The 17,337-nt window shown below is 38.7% G+C and overlaps 1 protein-coding gene across 1 annotated transcript in view; it reads right to left on the minus strand.

Moving 5' to 3' along the window:
- GLMN (glomulin, FKBP associated protein) overlaps window positions 1–17,325 on the minus strand; it is a 44,303-nt gene extending 26,978 nt beyond the window's left edge. Inside the window, exons 1-7 of the mRNA XM_006758182.2 lie at window positions 17,133–17,325; window positions 16,615–16,690; window positions 16,098–16,223; window positions 10,790–10,906; window positions 9,579–9,687; window positions 8,279–8,519; window positions 6,225–6,327 (exon numbers count right to left, since the gene is read on the minus strand). Of these exons, the coding sequence (XP_006758245.1) occupies window positions 6,225–6,327; window positions 8,279–8,519; window positions 9,579–9,687; window positions 10,790–10,906; window positions 16,098–16,223; window positions 16,615–16,653 (735 nt within the window). The 5' untranslated portion in view covers window positions 16,654–16,690; window positions 17,133–17,325. The remainder of the gene's footprint in view (window positions 1–6,224; window positions 6,328–8,278; window positions 8,520–9,578; window positions 9,688–10,789; window positions 10,907–16,097; window positions 16,224–16,614; window positions 16,691–17,132) is intronic.
- Window positions 17,326–17,337: the final 12 nt, after the last annotated feature.

Genomic DNA, 17,337 nt, shown 5'->3' on the forward strand with positions numbered 1-17,337 from the left:
TATGCAACCAGATTCTATGTGCTGCTCTGGATATTGGGGGTCCACCTGTGTCCAAATCAGGGCCTTCACTACTCATTCACACACTGTCTGACAGTCTTTCTCATCCCAGGACATACCTGCCATCTACAATTTTTCATGTCAGCTTCTGAAATTTCAGAAATGTTCCTATGCCACAGGACATTCAAGCAGTTCTATATCAAAATAACTTGTGCCATGAGCCCTAGCTGGTTTTGCTCAGTGAATAGAGCATTGGCCTGCAGACTGAAGTGTCCCAGGTTCAATTCCTGGTCAAGGGCACTTGCCCAGGTTGTGGGCTCGATCCCCAGTAGGGGGTGTGCAGGAGGCAGCTGATCAATGATTCTCTCTCATCATTGATGTTTCTATCTCTCTCTCCCTCTCCTCTCCTCTCTGAAATCAATAAAAATATATTAAAAAAAAATTTGTACCAAAGGAGGGATGGCTGAGACCATCAACCTCAGGCATGCCACACTTAGCTGAGCATAGAACAGAAGGTACCTCCTCACTTCATCTCTTACCCTGACTTCACCTTCTTTCCACTGTGATCTGAGGAACTCTCCCACACCCCTCAACCTCTGCACGGGATGCTTGCTCTATCTCACTGATTTAATTGAACCTGACTGATCTTTGGTGGGAGCTGCTCATACCTTACATCACACAGCTATGAAGGTAGCAATGGAGAAGGGTAGTATGGGTAAAGGCTTAGTATTATTTTGGTTTCTCCAGTACTCTCAAGGAAAAGCATATTTTTCCTCTGAGGCAGATACCATACTGCCCTTTATCTGTCCTTATCTCTGTCACATGCTGACTTCCTGGTCATTTCTCAACATTTATTGGAAATTTTGGTACCTGCTCACAATCTTTCTCTATCCAATTCCTGCTAGGATTCTGGGAAAGTTGAATGTTCATGCAGATAACTCTTCTAATAGGCCAGCCTCATGGTTTTTGATTTCTAAATTTTGTGACCTTAACTTCTAATCCATTTGGGCACCTAAATCCATCCTGACACCCACAGCAACCATTTCCGGTCTGGGCCGGGGGCTGTATTTTGCACTATGGGGTCTTGGCCACATAGGCTGCAATTTGGTGGGGTATCGCTAGGGGTGGTGGCGGGGTGTGTGTCCCACTTGGGGGAAGCTGAGTGTTGGTTTGTTGGGGCCAGGTCCATGGTGCTGTTTATTTTTAAATGGCCAGTGTGCGTCATGGCAGCTCCTGATTTGAAAGTCTGCCCCTGGTGGTCAGTGCGCATTCCCTGGTTGGAGGGAAGGATGGACACTTAGCCTTTTATACATATAGACTAGTGGCCCAGTGCACGAAATTCATGCACCCGGGGCGGGGGGGATTCCCTCAGCCCAGCCTGCACCTTCTCCAATCAGGGACCCCTGTGGGATCGGGCCTAAACCGGCGGTCAGAGATCCATCTCACAATCTGGGACCGCTGGCTCCTAACCAGTCACCTGCCTGCCTGCCTGATCACCCCTAACTGCCCTCCCCTGCTGGCTTGAGCTCGGCCCGAACTTCCCTCTCCTGCTGGCCTGATTGCCCCTACCCTCTCTGCCTGCCTGATCGCCCCTAACTGCCTTTGCCTCGGCCCTTACCACCATGGCTTTGTCCAGAAGGAAGTCAGATATCTGGAAAATGGCCGGCCGACCCAGTTTAATTAGCATATTACCCTTTTATTAGTATAGCTATCCAATGGATGCTCTTCAACTCTTACTTCACAGGCTCCTTCTGTGCACTTAACAGTATCAAGTACTTTCTTCCCAAAATCCTGCTACCCCAGTTTCTGTAATATTTCTATCACCTCTTCCACTCTCCTTCCTTGGTCCCTTTCATGGGCTCATCTTAGCTGGTACTCTGCAGGGTTCAGTCCTGAACCCTTTTCTCTTTTCACAATGATTTACCCCTTTAGGTGATCACATCTATTCTTTAAAAAAAAATTTTAATAATGTATTTACTTAATGTAATATGTTCTTTTTAAAAAATCTCATCTACTCTTAATAAAAATTTACACCTTAAAAATCTGCTCTCTCTGGGAATCAGATATAGATTAAGAAATTATTATTAATCTTGTTAGGTGTCATAACAACACTGGTTATGTTTTTAAAAAAGTTCTTACCAATTAGAGACACATACTTAAAGACTCATGGATAAATTATATATCTAGGACTTGCTATAAAATACTACAGCAAAATAAAGAGAGAGGATAAAACAAGATTGAGAATAATTGTTAAAAGCTGGATGATGGGTATGTGAGGGTACTTTATACTGTTCTCTCTAATTTCTGAATTTTTTATTTCTTTAATTAAAAAAAATGTTTTTAAAGCACAAAATTCTCTTGGATCCTTGCTCTGTATTTTCTATTTCAATTATTGACAGCTTCACCTGCCCCGTTTCCCAAGCAAAAATCTTACCATGACTCAACCTTTTTGCTATTCTTCTAAATTGAATCACTGACCAAATTTTATTTATTTTACCTACTCTTAGGTTCTCAAATCTGCCTGCTCTTGTTCGTCTCCACCATTTCCATACTCAGGCTCTCATCATTCTTACACAACTCCAAATAGACACCTAACTTCCAATCTTATCTCAGTTAAGTCCATCCTCCACTAAAGTGATGAATACAAAACACAATTTAATTACATCATTCCCAGGCTTAATAACCTTTACCTGTTTCCAACTTCCACAGCCATCTCTTAAAATTAGGTACATATATATATATATATGATGGTTTTTATACTGCATCCAGGAGATTACACTGTACTCTAGCATGGGCAACAATGAAGAGGCTCCATACTCTTATGTGCTCCTGGGAAAATCCTTCCCCGCCCCCTCCTCACTACTCATAATCTCCTTACTACTATCCTGACACCAGCATTCACCCCACTAAAGGATGCATCCCTATTTATATCAGTCACCAAATCATATCAGTCACCAAATCATTGCTCATCCCAGAATCTAGTTACCCTAAAATTTTGGCATCTCCTCTTCTGACTTTTTCTCTTAAGCCCTCTCAAATTCCTCAAATTTCAGATATCCTTTAATTATGGCCTGTGGAACTCACTATCATTAGCAAAATTCATTCTTCTATAAATGATCTCTCACCTCCTTCGCTCTAAATGAAATCTAGTTCTCTGAAAACACCTGTTTTCTCTGCAGTGCTCTCAAAGGGTTATTTTTTTCATCCATATTCATTGTACCACTGAGCCTAAAATCAAAATATCTGTTCTCATTGCTGCTTCTAGACCAGGGGTGGGCAACCCCTGGCATACGTGCCAAACATGGCACGCCAGTAACTTTTGCTGGCACGCAAAACCCTCTCTTATAATCTTCCATTTACAATTTTTTTCTTAATAGCGACTTTTTTATTTTTCAGATAAATTCAGTGTAGGTGCATCTTAGATAAATAAATAATTTTACATAACAAGTTATCTTAAAGACCATAGACATGGATTGACGAGAGAGGGGAAGAGCAATTTCTATACCTCTGCCTTAACTCTCCCTGCCTTTCTAGATCCAACCAGTGTTTTGGTTTCATCCACATACGCTTGTGAATCTTTGTTCTCAGTGATGAATTTTGTTAAGTCTCGTAATAGGAGTAGGCTGATGGATGAAAGTAGTAGCTCGTGCATATCCCTAAAGGTCACGAAATATAAACCTGATGTAAAATCTCTGTCATCAGTGATGCAGCAGCAAAAGTCCCACTGATAATATCAAACTGAGTCATAAAGTTTTCTGTCAGACTATCAGTGTACATGTATACATTAAAAAATAAATGTATTTTTCATCATCATATACTGTTTTTGTCGCTTGAATGAATTTTATTATTTCTTCAAGGTTCTTCACATACGTACACCTTAAGAGATGTCAAGTAGGCGTAACATGTTCTCAAAAAATTAGGGTTGGCACGCAGAAGAATTTGGAGTCAGAGATTTTGCTGGTTTTGGCACGCACTCACAAAAAGGTTGCCCACCCCTGTTCTAGACCATTCTCTCTCCTCTCTAAAATTCCCTCAGTTCTGAAACTCACTGTATGTGAATATATCACCTCTACTCTTCTTTGTTGCAGTCACCAGCAGACCCACACGTCACTCCATTAACTGGCTTTCTGACATGGCTTACGTGTACAACCAAAGAGCTTCTAACACCCTGAACCTCAGGTACTTCACTTTTTCTAGTTCAGTGATCTTGGTTTCCATCCTATCCTTACAATACTCACTCCCATGGTCATATTCGGACGTTATTATTAGTAAATAACCTTTCCAAAATATTAATTTCAAGCATCCTGTTGTTTAACCACTGATATTTTCAAGCTCAGTCCTTTTAGTAACCTAAGTCCAACATCTTGTGAACTTACAATTTAGTGATCCTATCGTCTTTCACTGTCTCTCACTTTTAGTTTGTCCTAGCTTCCCTACTTAGCTTAAATCCTTTGCACACATCCTCAATGTTCTTGCCTCTCCTTGATTTGTACAGCTCAATAGTTCTCAATACCCCGAACTAATTAAATCCAACTTTCCTCCTACACTGCACCTGTATCTGTGCAGATGAACATGGTAAAGAAAATTAACAGCCACAATTAAAGCTCTAACTTGAAATTCAATGCTCTATCTCAAGTACATATTTTTCTATAATTCAGATTAGTTCCCTAATACAGAATCCCAGAACATTTTTAAATACTGTTTATGCATAAAGACAAGTTGCTTTTAAAATAAAATTTACTGCCCAGCTGGGTATGGCTCAGCGGTTGAGTGTCGACCCAGGAACCAAGAGGTCACCGGTTCGATTCCCCGTCAGGGCATATACCAGGGTTGAGGGCTCAATCCCCAGTATGGGGCGTGCAGGAGGCAGCCAATCAATGATTCTCTCTCATCATTGATGTTTCTATCTCTCTCTCTCTCCTCCCTTCCTCTCTGAAATCAATAAAAATATATTAAAATAAAATTTACTTATTTCTCTAGTTATTTTGAAAATATTTATCATGAGCCTTAAAAGTGAGGATATTCTTTGGCATAGAAGTTCCACTTCTGGGAATTCATTTTAATAATTAAAGAGATATGTAAAAAAGCCACACACCCCCAAAAATATGCAAAGATTCTTATCACAGACTTAGTTACAAAAAGAAAGTTGGACTATTTTATTTCAATATATTTTTATTGATTTCACAGAAGCAAGGGAGAGAAAGAGAGATAGAAACATCAATGATGAGAGAGAATCATCGATCAGCTGCCTCCTGCATGCCCCCTATTGGGGATTGAGCCCGTAACCTGGGCATGTGACCTGACTGGGAATCAAACTGTGACCTCCGGGTTCATAGGTTGACGCCCAACCACTCAGCCATGCCTGCTGGGCTGGATTATTTTATAATAACGAAAAAAATTTCAAAAATCTACGTGTTGTACTACATGGCCCAGGTTAAATACGTTATGCTAAATCCATACCATGGAATACTATTAAACCAATGGGAAAATAATCATAATATGCTAAAAGAAACAAAGTAATTACAAAAGAGTACATATGATAGAATTTTTGAAAAAATTATATATTATGTAAGTGCTCATTTGTTTATACTATAAAAACCAAAAAAAAAGTCTGGAAGGTATTAATCTATATCTATATTAATAAAAGGGTAATATGCTAATTAGACCGGATGTCTTCCAGAATCCTTCCAGACAAAGCCATGGTGGCAGGGGCTAAGGCAGAGGTGGTTAGGGGCAATCAGGCCAGCCGGGGAGAGCAGTTAGGGATGATCAGGCTGGCAGGGGAGAGCAGCTAGGGGCAATCAGGCTGGCAGGGGAACAGTGAGTGGTATCAGGCAGGCAGGCAGAGGGGTTAGGGGCAATCAGGCAGGCCAGCAGTTGAGCAGTTAGGAGCAGCGGTCCTGGATTGTGAGAGGGATGTCTGACTGCCGGTTTACATCCCCTGAGGAGTCCCAGATTGGAGAGGGTGCAGGCCGAATTGAGGGACCTCTCATCCCCACTCCCCCCACCCCGCATGAATTTTGTGCACCAGGCCTCTAGTTATTTATATTTGGGTAATGACATTAACGTTATTTATTTTCTTTTGTTTACCTGTGTTCCACAAAAAAAAATACATATTACTAATAAATATATTAACTTACATGCTCAGGTAAGGTACATGAGTATACAGCAGGATGACATTCTAGATTACAGAATATTTTATAACAGATTAATTTAGCTGTACTTACTATTATTTCAGATGCAAAAGACCTTAAAGGATCATTTTCAGCTTCTTCAGACTGCTCAAGGAATTGTGCTGTCAGCAAAGGGCATTTCAAGCTTTTGAAACAACTAAGGTATAAGAAATGGGTAACTATGAATATAACACTTCCTAAATATAAAATACCTAGTTTGATAAACATATCTAAGTTAATTTAACATGAAAAAATAACATAAGCACCAACAACTCAATGACTTGTCAAACTGGTGATGAAAGATCCTTCTTTCTAGTAATGGGAAGAGCATGAGAACACCAGACTCAATGTGGTAGGATTCAGTTCTGTGTCTGGACCATAACAATGGATACTGAATGTTTGTCTGAGGACCAATGCTAGTCCATGATGTAGTTTTTATTAGCTCAAGGGAAAATCAGGACAATGTAGTAATGTTTCATAAAGCTGTATTTATTTAAAAAACCAAACTATTCTGTGATATAGCCTTTCCTATTTTTTTAGTTAAGATACCTTTTCTCTCATGAAATAATGGGTTTCATAAATAGTAAATACATTTTAATGTCCTAACCTGACAGAGTAGAAAGCTAACAGTAGTTTAGTCTCTTAAATTTTAAAAATAAAATTATTGGTCCATGTAATTCAATAATCTAGTTCAGCACTGTCCAACAGAAATAGAATGCAAGCCTCATATATAACTTAAAATATTTCAGCAGTCAATTAAAAAAATAGTAAGAAACAAGAGAACAAAATTTTAATAATTTATCTCATTAACCAAATATATCTGAAATATTATCATTTCAACATGCTATCAGTATGAAAATTATTGAGGTATTTTAGTATTTTTTTATAACATGTATTTGAAATCCAAGTGTATTTTACACTTACAGCACATCATAATTTGGACTAGCCATATGTCAAGTGCTTGAAAGCCATATTGAACAGTGCATCATCCTATCCTATATAATAAAGAGCTAATATGCAAATGGTTATCACACCCTCACGCCATAATGGCTGACACTCAACACTGGGGAGAGAGGAATAGGGACCAGCCAGGCTGCGGCCCAGGAGAGGGACAAGTCGCCCACCCTGTGGTCCCGGGTGTCAGCGGCTGCACCTGTACCTGCAGCCCGGGAGAGGGACAAGCCACACACCCCGTGGTCCCGGGTGCCAGTGGCTGCACCTGCACCTGCAGCCCAGGAGAGGTACAAGCTGCCTGCCTCATGGTCCCGGGCGCCAGCAGCTGTGCCTGTGGCGTGGGAGAGGGACAAGCCACCTGCCCCGCAGTCCCTGGCACCAGCACATGCACCTGTGGCCCGGGAAAGGGAAAAGCCACCTGCCCCGTGGCCCCAGGTGCCAGTGCCTATGGCCTGGGCAAAGCCGCCCACCCACAGTCCCCTGAGGCTGTGGCCGGGGCGAAGCCAGCCTGGGTCCTGGGTGCCTGCAGCTGGCCAGAGGGAAGGAAGCCCGGGTCCCAGGTGCCTGTGACCAGCCAGAGGAAGAAATCCTGGGTCCCAGGTGCAGGGCGAGGCAGAGGTGGCTAGGGGCAATCAGGCCAGCAGGGGAGCAGTTAGGGGAGCAGTTAGGGGAGATCAGGCAGGCAGGCAGAGGTGGTTAGGGGGGTAGGGGAGCAGTAGGGCCGATCAGGCAGGTAGACAGAAGTGGTTAGGGGCAATCATGCAGGCAGGCAGAGGGGTTAGAGGCGATCAGGCAGGCAGGCGAGCAGTTAGGAGCCAGTGATCCCAGATTGCGAGAGGCAGTCGGGCATCCCCCAAGGGGTCCCAGATTGGAAAGGGTGCAGGCCGGGCTGAGGGACCCTCCACCACCCCTGTTACTCTGATGAGTAAAAGCAGTTTATAAAATATAAAGCAAACAAAATAAATGGATTCTGGTTTTTAATTTTAAAAAATAACAATGCCTCATTAAATGCCCATGTTATATCAACTGAACCCTATATTCTTTGAAAATTCAAATTTTGAAACTAGATTTATATTTTCATTGCAAATAAAACAAAGAAACATAAGATAACTGAACTAAAGTCCATTGTGAAATGTTCTTAGAAATATACTTACAATTTCAGTAATTCATCCTTTAACCTTTGATTTTCTAGTGAGTTTTCTTTGTCATCAGTGACTTCTTTCACAAAAGGCTTTGTGAACTCTATTAAGGCCTTGCAACACAGACAAAGGCCATAGTCATCTGTTTGTATTTGTTCTTTTGAGTACGGAACAGGAAGAAGAGATAGCTGACTCCAAATGGTAGACAATGCTAATCCAACTGAATATGACTTGTTGCTATGAAGTTTCTGTATCACTAAAACAGAGACCAAGTTGTTACTTGAGGTAGCCTCATCAAGCACACTGAACATGGGACAAATACAGTTCATGTAGAATTATAAAACTTTTTTTCATATTTTACAAATCTGGAATCAGGATGACATGATAGCTTAAATGGCAGTGTTTTTATTCCCTTTCTTAGTGGTGCATAAAATAATGGAGCATTTTACAATTATGGCACTTTGCCATGAAATTTTATTTAGGTATGTTTACAACAGGTTACATACTTAAGACGGAAACACTTTTTCCCATATATTTTGGCATTGTAAGTATAAAATAAGTGAAAGTGTCTTGTAAACTACAAGACACTGTAAAAATAGGAAACTGAATATTTCTAGAATACTGAATATTTCAAATGGTGTAAAGCTGCTAGGCATTCACATTTAAAACAAATTTACTCTAATTTCTAATTCTGGGCCCCTCTATCAGACTCTGCAATTACATGCAGGTCATAAAATTAAAAAGCAGTCTGTTTCCAGGGATAAATTCTGCCTGCCTTTGCCAAGACCCCTTACTTACCAATATTGTTATGGAACTTAGCCATGAAGCCTTTTCTTTCCACACCTATTGTTTCATTCTTCATAGTAGTACTCTTGCTGTTCTCAACCCTAACCTCCCAATGCTGAGAGTGAGCAATGCCCTGCCTGATATTGTTCTTAACCAACATACTATCACAACACTGTTAGACTGAGCACTGCAGACGCTACAAAGGCAATCTTTTAAATGTGTTTACAGAAAAAATTGTAGAATGTAATTTGCAGATAGGAAGGTTAGACAAAAAGCTTTAAGTTACAACATAGTACATGAAAACCAGCATGCCTGTCAAGAAAATATTTACTGGGTACCCATTCTGAGTCAGGTATTGTTATCTTCCTATGAGCAGTTGGATTCCACTTGGCATTGCTATGACTAGTTTAAGCAGAGTATTCAATAATTAGCCATAAACTTTACTTTGGTATACTGTTAACATTTTGGAGTAACATCAAGGTGCTTACAGAGACAATAAAAAGGACGTAGATATCAAAATACTCATTACCTGTTTGTAATGGCTGAAGTAAAAGAAGAATAATTTGGGATATCTGTTTTCCAGAGGGCTCTTCAATCAGTTCAAGCAAACCCAACAATAATTCCTTTGGATTACATAACTACAAAAATATTCACAATTGAACCTGTTTAATACAAGTTGTATTTAAAGCCACATGATTATTATTTTTAAAAGAAGGCATATACTGAGAAAATATAATTATTTTTTGCTTAATAGTAAAACACCTCATACATTTGTTAAAAAAATTTAACAGAAAACCAAATCTGTGATTGTCAAATCAATGTAAAACAAGAAGTCAAAAGTTAAAGGGTCTATAATAGACAACTACATTTTGGAGACTTAAATTCCTGGCCAAAGGAAAAGGTAAAGGAATGTGAAGGGAGTCTGATCACCAGAGCTGTTTCCTTTGAGCTTTGCCTGTCTACTCTGAAGGTGCCTCCAGAGCTCCCAGCGGGTGGATCTTTTTTATCTCACATTGTCATGTCATTTAAATAAACGCAGTCTCTTTTGTCCTTTCTGAGCATGGCTGTATCTTATGACCTCACTTGCTTTGTGTTTTAAAGAGCCTTTTTAGTTAATAACTTAATATGTAGATGGAGTTCCCTCTTTCCAGGTATATATTTTTATTTATTTGCACTGATCTCTAAGTAGATTCTTATAACGTCATTTTTCTCAGAATTTATCTTTCTTGATCATTTTTTTACTTATAATTCCAAACCTTTTGTCAAGAGCTGCTTTCTAAAGTTGTCAGTCACAACTAATCTACTCCCTATTCCTATTATTTTCACTGTTATTGGGTTTTTCATGTACTTTTAGGGAACACATCACAGAGCAGAGAGCACTGAAATGTGAATCTAGTTCCAATGTTGCCAAAAGATCAGTGTGGCCGTGAAGTACCTTTGAGTTCCACATCTATACAATAAATTACTTATTAAAAATAGAGCTTCTTAGGTCTCTTCTTGGAGATTCTACATTAGTGGGTCTGAGATGAGGTTAGACAATTCTTATATCCAGAAAATTTGGGGAAACTGAAATGGACCTGTCCATCCAATCAATAAGGTTGCACCTTTCTTCAGAGTTCCCTCCTGCATTTTCATCAACTAAAAGCTTTCTCACCAAAAACAAAACAGGTATTAAACAGTAAATAAAATTATAAAATACTGATGCATATTGTGACAGAAAATCTAGTTTTGTTAACTTACCTTTACCAATAAATCAAGCATCAAAAAATATTTTCTTTTATCATCTTCCTTATTATTCCATAAAAGGCATCGAACAACAGGACCAATAAGATTCCAGCCCATATTCTTGATGATGACCTGTAATAACATTTTCAAAGTAAAACAAATACTGCCATCTACAGGATGCTCAGAGTGAACTTTCTTTGGCTCAGTGAATAAAGTGTTAGCCTGCAGACTGAAGGTCCCAGGTTCGATTCCAGTTAAGGGCTCATGCCCAGGTTGCAGGCTCAATCCTCAGTGGGGGACATGCAGGAGGCACCTGATTGATGATTCTCTCTCTCTCTCATTGATGTTTCTGTCTCTCTCCCTCCCTCTCCCTTCCTCTCTGAAATCAATAAAAATGTATTTTAAAAAAAAGCTTTCATAACTTGGAGTTTAGAATTTCCTCTAAGTAGAAAAGATGAAGCAAGCAGATCCTACATTTCACCACTGAATTCCTAGGGTTGGCTACTAACAGATAATCAATATTTTAAAACTTTCACTGAGAAAAGGCAGACTAACTTTTAATCAGGTAAGTTGGTTTTTCCCAAGATTTAAATAAGTCCTCTATTTCCAACAAGAGAATTCATTAGCTTAATATGAGCAAGTACTTAATTTTCATGGAGAATTTTACTCCCTTACCACAAAGAAATCTAGCCAATGATCACAAACCTTTTAAAGTTCCCTGGACAATCTCTAAATATATTATAATCATGTAACTTATGTAAAAGGAGAGGGTGCCATTTCATTAATTTTCTCTCCTACATACATAGTGCTTCTATTTTTAAAGATAATTCAGAATGCTTACCACACAAGTAAAAGTTTATCTTTATAATTAGTGGTTCACATTCATTATCAAAATCAGAGTTCCAAGACTATCAACAATATATTCCACTTCTCTGGCCAGCACTCTACTTCAACTCATCAATATTTATCAAGCATGTACTATGTCATGTCCCTAGAATATTCTACATGCTAGCAATAAAGCAAGGAACACATCAGTTAAGATCTCTCCTTCGAGTTCACATTCTAGTTCATTTGTAATAAAAAAGAAATATCTAAAAAGAGGACAAATAGGTACAATACCCCCTCTGTCACCCCAACCTTGTAAGGGAATATCAGTAGCGTACAAGGTATAGCAGGAGAACAGTCACTTCCATCTGGGGAAGGCAAGAGAGGTTTCCCAGAAGAGGCAATGGCTAAGGTAAGACTTGTTAGAGAAACAGAGAAGTCTGTCAGGCCTAAATAGGTGGGAAATACATTAAAGGCTCTACAAAGTTAATGTGTAAATGTATAAGATTTAACATGTCCTAGAGAACAAGCTACAGAAGATGTCAGTGTACATGAACACACAGTTCTTGAGAGGAAATATTATCTGTTTCCATCTCTGCTCATTTATTAAATGGACATTTTAGTTAAAAAAAAAAACTTATCACCCTGGCCAGTGTGGCTCGGTTGGTGGGAGCATCATCCAGTGCACGGGAAGCTCATGGGTTCGGTTCCCAGTCTGGGCGCATACCTTGGTTGCATGTTCAATCCTCGGTCGGGGCACAGGAGGCAGCCAATCAATGTATCTCTCTCACATCGATGTTTTTTCTCTCTCTCTCCTCTCCTCCCTCTCTAAAATCAATTAAAAAAAAACTTCTATCAATCTGCATGCTTTTCCTAGATGTTAATATTCATTTTGATGTATTTATGATAAATAATCATTTGGTGTTTTGGTCCTTATTTTTAAATAGCAAAATATATTGATTTTTGTTGTTGTTGGTCCCTTTTCTTCTTTTAGTTCTATAATGAAATTCCCTCTTTAGATCTATAAACATTCATTTAAGTTTTTAAAAAACAAATTATTTCATCTTTCTTTTTATTTAATGAGAATTATGTTGGAACTATGGTATAAAATGAAGACTTAAATATTTTAAAAACTAATAGTAAAGTAATCATGCTTCTTACCTAAAGGGAAAAACAGCTCAGTTGATCTCTCTGAATATTCTTTTCCTACTAGTTAGTTCTTCTACCTGGCACACTCTTCTAGATAGTCCCATAGCTTATACCCCTGCTTCCTTTAAATCTCTATGCAACAGTCCAAGCCCTAAGCAAGCTTTATTTTTCTCTATGGTGTTTATCACTTTCTAGCATACTATACAATTTATTTATCATGTACATATCTTATCTTCCTTAGCATTTAAGATCCACCGGGGCACTGATTTTTGTTCTGCTATTTCTATTCCCAGCATCTAGAGTAGGGCCTATTACAAAATAGGTATTCCAGAAATACAGGTTGAAAGATGTCTGCTACTTTTTAAGTGTAACAAAGTATCCTCCCATCAAAGATTTCATATTCTGTTCTGTTATATTCTGGGGTTTTTTGTGTGTATAGCTTGGATTTTAATATTTAGGTCCTTACTAACCAGGCATTTGTTATGCAGTTAATTTTTTCAAAATTACTATTTACTCCACCATTACTTATTAAATAATAAGCCTATCTCACTTTTTTAAAAAAGTTTCAATCTATTGTTTAAAGTATTACATATAGTATTACAAATGTCTCCTTTCCCCCCCATTAACCTCCCCCTGGGGCCAAAGCCACCCCCTGGCACAGGTCCTCACCACCCTAGTGTGTGTCCATTGGTTATGCTTATATGCATGCATACAAGTCCTTTGGTTGATCTCTTACTCCCATCCTCCACCCCTCCCCTGCCTTCCCACTGAAGTTTGACAGTCTGTTCAATGCTTTTTTGTCTCTGTATCTATTTTTGTTCATCAGTTTATAACGTTCATTATATTCCACAAATGAGTGCCTATCTCACTTTTTAAAACTTAACTAGTTGTTATGAGACTACTTTGCCAACTAAGTACTTGTTTCCCTTTCTTCCCTATAAGTGAGTCTCTGAGCATAATTAACTGTAAGATAAATTTAAGATTTGAATAAGATTTGTGTAACTGAGCTAAAAAAAAAGAATTTTGATAAAATATTTTACAAATAAAATATTAGCTGCAAGGCATCCAGTCATTATGTAGTGAATAGTTACGAGGAAGGGAAAATGACAATCCACAAACTAAAACTTGTTTAGTTTAATATTAATAAACTTATAGGGTAAGATTATTATCCCTAATTGACAAAAGAGAGTGCTCAAGTTTAGAGATTACTGACATGCCCATGTCCAACAACATGTGGTAGAACCAGGATTTACATACAAGTCTGGCCAGCTGCAAACCCCATGTTTTTCCCACTATACTCGTGGTTTTCAATGGCGGCAATTTTGTTCCCTACCTACCAGTGAGTATGTGGCAGTTTGGAGACATTTTTTATTGTCATTTAATGGGGGTAAGGATTGTTATAAAACATCAATAGTGCCAATACTGAGAAACCCTGGCACTACAGTGTCTTAGGACAAACTATTCATATGGCTTTCTCAGAAAAACATTTCACATAAAGCAGATTAATAGTAAATCTTAATCAATCTTAACTCTGTCACCTGGCAAGAAACCCAGTCACCTTTGATGCCTCACTCTCTCTCACCCCCACAATCAATGAATTCCCTCTGGTGTACTCTAAAACTTCCTTGCAAGTGCGATATGGTGATAACTGGAGACAGAGCAGAGTGGTGAGCAGTTCTGAAACCAGGCTGCATAGGTCTAAATCCTGGATTTGGGGGCAAGTCACTTCAGCAACTGTTTCCTTATCTGGCACATAGTAAATACTCAATAAGTATTAGCTATTATTAATTTTATTATTATTAGCTAAAAGTAAGGTACTTTCAAAGATTATCCTCAAGGAGTTAAAGAAAACATTATATTTACTTTATTTTGGGCTACAAAGGACTGTAAACACATCAAAAACAAATGTTTTAGCCTCAACTGGTTTGGCTCAGTGGATAGAGCCTCGGCCTGTGGACTTAAGGGTCCTGGATTGGATCCCCAATGGGGGACGTGCAGGAGGCAGCCAATCAGTGATTCTCATTATTGATGTTTCTATCTCTCCCTTCCTCTCTGAAATCACTAAAAACATATTTAAAAAACAAACAAATAAATAAATGCTTTAAATAAAAGTCGCTAATTTTTTCTCCTAAACACAATCAAGGTGCCCTGGATATAATCACAGGTCAGCATGACTAGATTGCAATGGCAACAAAGAAAACTTCTGTATAAATAAACAGGACTATAAATGAAAAACAAAGTGTGTTCCTGGAAAGAAGATAGTCTTCCCTTGAGTAAGAGAAGTCCAAAGACACAAAATTCACCAGTGTTGCCAAAACTGTGTCTGAAAAAAAATTGTTTCTGCTCCAAAAAACATACTTGTCGGCGAAACCGGTTTGGCTCAGTGGATAGAGCGTCGGCTTGCGGACTGAAAGGTCCCAGGTTCGATTCCGGTCAAGGGCATGTACCTGGGTTGCAGGCACATCCCCAGTAGGAGATGTGCAGGAGGCAGCTGATCGATGTTTCTCTCTCATCGATGTTTCTAACTTTCTATCTCTCTCCCTTCCTCTCTGTAAAAAATTAATAAAATATTTAAAAAAAAAAAACATACTTGTCCATTGTGGGGGATGGACTTCTCAGATAACTGTAGCTGGATGATATTGGTCAGTAAGGTTATCCAACTCTCCTTATGTCAAAATACTAACTTACTTGATATTTGGTTTTCATATATAACTGGCTGGAGGAAAAGGATGTGCTAATCACCAAAAATGAATTTCTAGCCTTCCTGATATTTATATTTCTCAAAGTAAATTAATGCCACTTTTGGTGCTTAACCAGGATTAATCCCTGCTCTTCTAAAGTACTTTAATTATACTTTAACTGTAGCACTTATTTCAGTTATTCTCTAGTTGTTTACATGGTTATCTCTTCCACCAGACTATAAGTATCTTAAAATATACTAATAGTCCTAATTCTTTTATTTTTTTTTCCAGTTTCCTACTATGGAAATTTAAGTTGATTTTTTTTAGTATTTCTTTTTTTTTTTATTTCAGAGGGAAATGGAGAGGGAGAGAGACAGAAACATCAGTGATAAGAGAGAATCATTGATCAGCTGCCTCCTGCACGCCCCTCACTGGGGATGGAGCCCGAAACCCGGGCATGTACCTTGACCCCGGCATGTGCCCTGACCAGAATCAAGCCATGACCTCCTGGTTCATAGGTTGATGCTCAAACAGTGAACCACGCCAGCTGGGCTTAAGTTGATTTTAAAATGTATGATGAATAAATGAATGGATGAATAATAATAGCATCATGTGACTATTCCCTTCCTAGTAAAAGACTGAAAAGTACACACAAAGATCATACTTACCTTATTCTTTTCATTTTGAATAACTTCTAATAGCTGGTCTATGTGCCCTTCATCTATGCATCTTTGGCCTGCTAACTGAAATAGGCCAAAATCTTCTTCTTTGAAGTCTTGCTCTTCTAGGATTTGCTGGCAAAAACAAAATAAACAAAACAAAACATGTTTAGGCAAATAAAAATGCAATAACTACTTGATTTATTTTGTCTCTGAAAATTCTAGGTAAGTTGCCTAAGTTTCATATGCATATATATGAAAATTATGATTAACCTAATAAATACTCTAATGAGTGATCTTAAAATCCTGTGTCAAAAAATCTATAAGGACCAGTATTAAATATGGACAAATAATCCAGTCTGCCTTTGGGCCCTCATGCTTTTTCATAGGTCAAAAAAAGCAAGGATTAAAGAAGATAAACAATTTGAGTGACAGAAAGTGTAATTAAAAATAATCTGTGCCCTTCCCATAGTATTTTGGCAGGTATTTAACTTTGCAAAAAGAAAAAAAAGAAGAAATTACTTACACATCTCTTTATTATGGATTGAAGTTCTTCCACAGCCATTCCTTGCTGTTTTTCCTAGTTCTGATGCTGAAATGTACTAAGAGAAAAGCACACTGTTAACTACCAGAGATATTACATTGAAGTATTAATGTTATATTTCATTCTGATGAATTATTAGTAAGTACAATAAAGAAAAAAGTTTTAAAACTGAAATTCTTTTATTGAAAGTTAGTTGTATGTTAGCCTAAGAAAATAAAATTCTTTTTTTTTTTAAACCTCCTGTTGCATCTTTCAGGTTTTCTTAAAAGCATGGTTTTGCTTAGAATAGTTCTAAAAGATACAACTGGGGGGGGGGGGATCATCTGGAGCACTCCCAAAAGGATCGCAAGTATGGATTATACAAAGTGCATTAAACATGCAAAGTATTTCATTTCTGAAACTATTTCCAAAAGTTGGGCTTGAAATCACTTGTAATCAATAGGGAGTTTTTAATATTTTAATGTCCCCACTTGACAAAAATTGAAGTCAATACCACTCACGCGGCGGTGGGGAAAGTTCGGATGCCCTCCACGCCAAGTGATCGGGCACTTTCCTTACGAGGCGCAGCCCCCGAAACAACGAAGCCAGCCCGTGGACTCGGGGGACCCCGCCCCGTTCCCGCAGCCCATCCTTCCTCCCAGCGTGGAAGCCCGGCCCCAGCCCCGCAGCGGGGCGGCTAAACCCCAATGCGCGTGCGGGCGGCAT

This window comes from Myotis davidii, unplaced genomic scaffold, assembly GCF_000327345.1.
Source record: "Myotis davidii unplaced genomic scaffold, ASM32734v1 scaffold674, whole genome shotgun sequence".
Lineage (NCBI taxonomy): Eukaryota > Metazoa > Chordata > Mammalia > Chiroptera > Vespertilionidae > Myotis > Myotis davidii.